At 41.7% G+C, this 7177-nt stretch overlaps 2 protein-coding genes across 2 annotated transcripts; one reads left to right on the forward strand and one right to left on the reverse strand.

Moving 5' to 3' along the window:
• The first annotated feature begins 525 nt into the window (after positions 1-525).
• LOC102219264 (phospholipase A2-like) lies at positions 526-2596 on the forward strand. Its single transcript, XM_005811144.2, has 4 exons — positions 526-635; positions 734-890; positions 971-1098; positions 2202-2596. Exons 1-4 carry the CDS (start codon positions 602-604, stop codon positions 2321-2323), a joined length of 441 nt encoding a protein of 146 aa, XP_005811201.1. The 5' UTR covers positions 526-601; the 3' UTR covers positions 2324-2596.
• Positions 2597-2943: 347 nt separating this feature from the next.
• Positions 2944-6952, reverse strand: LOC102216692 (5'-AMP-activated protein kinase subunit beta-1-like). Its single transcript, XM_014473351.2, has 8 exons — positions 6598-6952; positions 6329-6489; positions 5599-5768; positions 5405-5498; positions 5164-5278; positions 3952-4085; positions 3778-3846; positions 2944-3239 (listed from the first exon to the last, which is right to left on the reverse strand). Exons 2-8 carry the CDS (start codon positions 6464-6466, stop codon positions 3162-3164), a joined length of 798 nt encoding a protein of 265 aa, XP_014328837.1. The 5' UTR covers positions 6467-6489; positions 6598-6952; the 3' UTR covers positions 2944-3161.
• Between the last annotated feature and the right edge of the window lie 225 nt (positions 6953-7177).

Here is a 7177-nt window from a genome sequence, read left to right on the forward strand (position 1 = left end):
GACACAGTACAGTCAGGCAAGTGTTGTTCTCTTGGCAACCGCTAAATCCAAACTCAATCAGAGAGACATGATCTGCCACTCCAGATAACGCGTCTCCACTGCTTTACACCAGTCTCCTTTACACCATAGCATTTGCATTGCATTTATTTTGGCAATGTAACACTTGGTTGAAACCTCTCATTTCATAAAGCTCTCTACCTGCCTCTCTTGAGCTAATCTGGAGACGACATCTTATCACGGTATCACTCTGGAATTCTCCTTTTTCTCACTAATGTCGCTAAGTGCTTCCTTAGCACTTCCTGTGGCTAAGGAAGTACTAGAAACACCTGAACTCAGAGGTCTGGAGGGGCGATCTTCCTCGTTTCATTTGTTCATGATTGCTTTGCTTCAACTATTGGTCTCCCTTTTGCCTACCAAGAAGAGGCCTCATCCAAATAGACTCCATCTCCTCAGGGACATTATGACCAAACACATTATGACTGACTGGTTCAAGCAAGAAAAATCTCGAACAATGTACACCTCCCACTTCGCTTGCGTTAGTCTTATCTGACTTCTCTCAGCTCTGCTGTGCAAACGGACTCCACGTCCTTTGACTGTAGCCATGAGTGTGAAGGCCCTTCTGCTGCTTCTCACCGGTAAGCCTGCAGAAACTTCTCATGATGTCTCGTAGATCACAAATCCACATTTTAAAATAATTATTCTTCTGTTTGTCTCATCTTTTATGTCTTCCCAGCATGTGTGGTCAGTGGAGGACGTCTTCCCATGGCCTTATGGCAGTTTGGGGAGATGATCAGTTGTGCCCAGCCTGGTGTTAATCCTCTGGCTTACAACGAATACGGCTGCTGGTGCGGATTAGGCGGGTCTGGAACGCCGGTGGATGACGTGGACCGGTGGGAAGCAGTTTGTTGGTTTCTTGTCAACAGAAGAGGATGAATCGTTCAATGCCCACTCACTTTCTCTGCATTTTTAGGTGCTGTGAAGCCCATGATAAATGCTACCAAAACAGCAGAAAGATCCCTGGATGCGAGGGTGTTTTTGACCTTCCCTACATTATCATTTATGGCTTCAGCTGCTCAAACAGACAGGTGTACTGCTCAGGTAAGATCAACAGGGAGTGATAATTTAGATTAGTTTCATAAATCTACTCCTCTTTCATTGGTTACTCACTTCCCTCAAGAAACTCAGTTCTGGATTAAAGAACATAAAACTGCAGCAACAAACATTTCCAATAGATGGTGTGATTTGTTGATATTTATTGAGTCTATTTTGGTTCTGTTACTTTGGCTATATAATATGACCAAAGTATTATATGGTGCAGTTTTAATATGTGAAAACTGCACAATGTCAGTTTTCACATATTAAACACAGCATTACAGTAAAAAAGGACAAAGCTGTATTTTTAGCTTTCTGTGTAGATACTTTGCAAAAAACACTTGTGTTTGAATAGTCATAAAAGATATTACCCAGTCAGTAGAAGTGGGCGTCAATCCAAAACTACTGATAATATCAATGTCAAGTTGGTATCAGTATCAGATCAATACAAGATCGACGCTTCAGTTTTAAAGTCCGTCATGAAATTTTATTTGATTTTTGTTATAAATTCTTAGCTCTACCTCAAAAAAAGACTTTGGTTTGATTTGCTCTCAAATTATAATTATTTGTATTTTATTTAGAAAATATGCACACAAATCATCTTAAGATACATTAAGATGATTTGTTTACGTTATTAAAGTGTTTTTGTAGAGACCTGTAAACTAAGTTTGACGATATATCAAAATATATTGAAATATTGATACGAACAAAAAAAAAATTATCGGAACTGTTATTGTTATTGGCGATACAGGGTTTTTATATACTTGGTATCGCATCGATACCAAAATGTGCAGGGTGACACATCTCTACTAGTCAGGACAAGATCCTTTCACGTGCATTTTATTTACATACAGTATCTTGTGTACGTTTTCAACATTTTTTGCAAACAAAATCTGAATTGGTGAATAATAAGAATCATGAACACACTAAACTAGCTAGTCAGGCAAGAAGAACCAGAAAAGAAGCCTTGTTTTCCAGCAGGGACAGTGAAGCTGGTCAGGCTTGATGGGGAGAAAGACGGAGCTAAAACATCCTGGAAGATTAAGAAAAACATATTCACATTTTGGAAATTTCATGCCCTTTTTCGCACTGTCTATTCCTGTTTGCAGCAGCCAATGAGAAGTGTGAGGCTGCAGTCTGCGAGTGCGACCGTGTGGCGGCTCATTGCTTTGCTCGGCACACATACGACCCTGACAACAAGCACCTGGATCCTCAGCTCTGTGTCAGCTGAGTCGCAGCAAAACACGGAGTACGACGTGCGCAACAGAGCCGACCTCCAAATCTGATGCGTTTCTAGTTAGTGAACGTAAAATAAAAGGTATTTGACCTGCTGACGTTGTCACTGCAGTTTTGACTTTCTGTTTTCAATCGCATGCTGGAGATTCACGTATTTTATGTCACATTATCATTATTTTGTAGTCATCGGTTTTCATTTTGACATAAATGTTTTGGGGTTTTTTGTTCATCGTAACTGATTGTTGAAGAATAAAAAGAGTAAAACATCCGAGGTCACAAGTCCACAAAACTAAAGACTCAGTTTGTGAATTCTTTATCTTATGTCATATTTAAGTATAAATATAGACGTTAAATACGAAGAGTGGTCAGGAACCTGCACAAAGCAAAGACAGAACTTTCAGACAAATGGCCTGAAAGCGACACAGTTTCTATATAATCCATTTCCACACTTACCCCAAACCTGGAAAATACTTTTAATCGAATCCCATTTTCTTCTCGACAGGGTAGGAACCTTGTGGTTTTACAGACTCCTGTGCAACCAGACCGTCTCCCATCGGCAACTTTCCAATCAACCCAGAGTCAAGATATAAAATGATTCAAAGCAGTCCCATAATCTTATGTGGCAAGGCAAGATTGGTTTATTCACACACTGACAGTATGAAACATTGTGAAAAATATTAAAAGAAAAAGAGCTTGGTATTAACAGGTTGATAAAACAAGAGATCGAAGAGTTCAGAACGCTTTTTTATAGAAATGTTGGTCCTGTTTCATCATCAATCGTCATTAGAAGTAGCAGCTGTGTGGAACATCAGGATGATGGTGATCCCTCTGGGTTATATGGGTTTGTAGAGGAGAGTGGTCACATATTTCTTTTTGTATCGGTGAGTAGCGCTGAGAACCATCACCCCGTCCTAAAACACAAAGACATTTCCGTTCCAATTTGCACTGAAATATTTGGTCTGGATTATAATCCTGGTGTGAACTTGAGTCAACAGGATGCTAGGTTTTCTGTTAGCATTAGGCCTGTTATGATCAATTTTGCTGGACAATAAATTGTCCCAGAAACTACTGCGATAAATGATAATATTGTCATTTTGAGACAATTTTTAACTAATAAAATCATAACAATAACAATGGCATGTTGTTGCATGTAGACCCTCTGAAAGATAAAAAAAAGACCTTCTAAAGAACATTTAACACAGAACTGGGAAGAATTTTAAATATCCAAGATAAATAAACAAAACAACTGAAACAATAGTAATTAAAATATATTATCAAGTCTCTTAAACCAAAGATGTGTTTCAAAAATTCTTAGCCATTTAGCTTAAACAGGGAAAACAGGAAAAAGTGCAAGTTAGGCTAATGCTATTCTAAAAATCCATTCGGTCGAATAACCGTAGACGTAAATGTTGAGTAGTGAGGGAAGCAGGACTACTTTCTGACCGTTACCTTGATGGAAAGGGCATACAGGTGATTCAGCATGACGTGGTTCGGCTCTGGAAGTAGTGTCGGGTCACACTGAAGGACGGTTCAAAAGAAATGTTTTTTTTTTTTTTAGATTATTTCTTACAAAGGGTGCAACTTCTAGACTTGAACTTGCGCCGGCATGAGTTGTGGACTTACAGAGACGCCCGTGTCCTTGTTGAGCAGCACTTGGAGCAGGTGGGGCGGCAAGATAGGAGGCTGCTTGATCTTGTCGTCTTGCTTGATGAGATATCCGTCCTGTTGGTAGGGCCCGGGTGGGGAACTGGACAGGTCTGACACACAACGATCACTTAAGTTAAAAAAGAATCATGTGCTGAAGACCGAGTCTCCAACTGTGAAGACTCGTTTAAACTGCACCGGTCAGAGTATGGTGGCCAACTTCTGACTTTTGTAGAGCGGTGGTGTCCGCAGTAACTGAGCGTTAATTGCTGGTCACAAAATCGAGATTTTGTTCCTTTTTAAGAAAAATGCAAAAAGCAATTTATTTCCAAAATGTTTCAGTTTTACCTAGAGATGCACTGGTCTTGACTAAAAGCTGTTTGTGGTTCTATTTGCTACTAAATTGAATTAAACCAAAAAATGGTTGATAAAAACGAAGTACTTTGTGATTACCTTTAACTTGTATGTGTATCTTTGGAGGCGTCACGCAAGTGAAAATTTCATTCTAAGATTTTTTTCCAAGCATCAACCTCCTGAGCAAGCAAAACATATTTGTGCCATTCTTGGGTTATAGTCGAGGGCCTAACGAAATCCTCTCTTTACGCTGCAAATGGCACCTGGTTGTAGAGCCTTCACAGTATGGATTTTAGCCACTTTTAAAGTGTAATTAGCATCTTGTAACAGTGATTAGCACTGTTAGCACAGGCATCAGCACTACATAATTTTAATACCCAAATTAACTGAGATTTCCAAAAGATATTTATACGCAAGACATTTATACGCAAGACAAAGGTTAAAAAACCTGAACCGAAACAAGTTCAAACATTCAAGCCCTCCTGTTGTCCTCTGTAAGTGTTGCTCTCTCTTGATCTCCTGCAGCCTGGCTAACAGCAGATATGTCTCTATATGTCATGTAAAATACAGTTTCCTTTAAAAGAGGCCGTCATTCACCTCACTTCAGGTTTGAAACATTTTAAAACAATTTTTTCCCCACTCAAAAACAACAGTCTTGATGTTATTATAACTTGCCAGCACTGAGGGTTGCTACGTTTCTGACTGCACAGGGCCGGTCAAGAAACATAGCTAGTTACCCCGTACATTTCTTGTTTAAATACACATTGCTTCAAATGTTCAGTTTCAAATGACATTTAGTGGAGCTAAAAGCATTTCAGTAACGCAGCAGCCATTTACCAGACATGTCCGTTGAATCCTGTGAGTCGATCTTGAGGGCATCGAAGACTTCGAAGTCAGTCTGATTCACTTGAATGATGTTGTTGACTGTGCCAGTCTTGCTTGTTGTCACGGGCTGTTGGCGCACAATCAGAACTTTGGTACAAGAACTTAAGAGAACAGACAAGACTGATGTACGATGAGGAAAAACGAGTCACCCTTAGTGGTGAGGTGAAATCGGAAACCTTAAACTCTTACTCACCCCTGTCGGATCCAAAGTCCACTGTCCGTCAACGCAAAACTTGTACTGGTGCTCCCCCTCTGGCAGGTCCACAATAGCCACAAAGTTATTCTGACTGTGTTTGAGAAGCAACGTGTCAAATGTATATGAAAGGATTAAGCACCTATTGTGTCAGAAGAGAACGACTAGCACGGCTCGAGTCGTAGTTTGGGTACCTCTTGTTAAGAGGGATTTTGGTGGCCCAGTTGTTAAAAGAACCAGACACAAAGACTTCCTTGGCTGACCCGGCCCATCTGAAGACGGTCGGTCTGGCCTGCGCCGGGTCCTTATTGTCGCAGTCGAGGTCCTGCTGCCAGGCCAGAAACTCCTGTATGTCTGGGGAAGCCTGGGCCCGAAAGACATCAACAGTACAAGCTTGGCATCAATCAGAGGCAACTTCTCTGACACCAAACACTTCCTGTCTGAACAGCAGGGAACACAGCGGCTCCTGATCATCTTCTCTTGTCATCTACTTGAAGTTACTTATACTGATGCTGCTCATGTCGTCCAGAGGTAAACTCATACAACAAGCGAATGACCCTACAGAGTCACCAGACCATTTGATTTCCAGCAGAATATGCCGTGTGGCAAAATCTGAACCTAAATTTGTCTGAACCTAAATTTGAAAGCGCGACACACCGCTGATTGGCATGGTGTTGGACTATAAGACAATGTTAAAAATATTGTTGTTTGTTAAGCTTCTGAACGCTGCATTGTTTGTAGGACGACCACAGGAGGGCGGTATACATCGGCGTGCTTAATGTGCTTCAAACAAAGACACTTTTACTGGGAGTGACAGCTTACAGCGTCATCACCAGCATAACTCATGTAAATGGCCCCTGATGCTGCCATCCCTCCGTCTTCGCTGGTGACTGATCTTGAAGGGAAACCTGTGGCTGAACGTACCTTCGGATCTTCCCTGTTGAACAGCTCCGCGTCGTCGTTGCTGTCCATCATGATGTTGGGTCGAGCCTCCTTCCCTCCGGACGGTCCATCTCTGAATGACCTCTCGCTGCTGGAGCGATCGCTGCTGCTGTTGCCCATCCTGACGCCGCCCGCATCAAGCACTGAAACGCACAGAGACGCACGGAAAGCTGCAGCTTTCAGAGACAATAAATAAATAAATGCGATAACAACCTGAGCGCAACACACAGGGGGAGGAACAAAAACCCCACCAGTTTGATCTCAGGGTGATATCCGGTTTGCCTGCTGTGGTCTGTCTGGTCGGACGGAGGAGGTTTTTCAGCCTGCATGTGTTGGTGCTGCTTTCAGCTTGCGCACAGGTCAAAAGTCTCTTGTTTGGTCGCTGTTTCCGTCTTTGGAGCGGAGAAGTTTCTGTCAAAATAAAGAAAACCTCCCTGAAAACCCCTCTGGCTAGATGGAGACCGGACCGTGACAGTATTACGAATTGTTCCCAGAATTGCTTCTCCTCCCTATTTGTGTCCTTATCCTGTTGTTTTCGCTGCTTTCGCCATTTGGAGGAAACTTGAGTTTGTCTGCGAGAGAGGACACGCCCCTTCCGCCCCTCTACGCACGTTAACCCTGTCATTTCCGGTTCTTGTCTTGTGGAGTCAGTTTTTAGCAGAAAATGTGCCAACTCGGACTTATTGAGCCAATTTTTTTTTTTTTTTTTTGTTATACAATTTCCTGAGCTGCCTGAGTGCCACATCATTTTTTTTCAATTCCTCCTGATGTTGGTTCACGTCATGGGCAGGAAAAAAAAAATGTGTATAATATTTCATGAAAGTATTACGT

Source organism: Xiphophorus maculatus, chromosome 12 (assembly GCF_002775205.1).
Source record: "Xiphophorus maculatus strain JP 163 A chromosome 12, X_maculatus-5.0-male, whole genome shotgun sequence".
Taxonomy (NCBI): Eukaryota; Metazoa; Chordata; class Actinopteri; order Cyprinodontiformes; family Poeciliidae; genus Xiphophorus; species Xiphophorus maculatus.

Excerpts from the sequence above, each read along its gene's own strand:
- LOC102219264 (XM_005811144.2), top strand. The coding sequence starts at position 602 with ATGAGTGTGAAGGCCCTTCTGCTGCTTCTCACCG. Across the intron at positions 891-970 it reads CCGGTGGATGACGTGGACCG|GTGCTGTGAAGCCCATGATA; the intron begins GTGGGAAGCAGT and ends CTGCATTTTTAG. Across the intron at positions 1,099-2,201 it reads CAGACAGGTGTACTGCTCAG|CAGCCAATGAGAAGTGTGAG; the intron begins GTAAGATCAACA and ends TCCTGTTTGCAG.
- LOC102216692 (XM_014473351.2), bottom strand. The coding sequence starts at position 6,466 with ATGGGCAACAGCAGCAGCGATCGCTCCAGCAGCGAGAGGTCATTCAGA. Across the intron at positions 5,499-5,598 it reads AAAATCCCTCTTAACAAGAG|TCAGAATAACTTTGTGGCTA; the intron begins GTACCCAAACTA and ends TCTCAAACACAG. Across the intron at positions 4,086-5,163 it reads GGATTCAACGGACATGTCTG|ACCTGTCCAGTTCCCCACCC; the intron begins GTAAATGGCTGC and ends GTTGTGTGTCAG.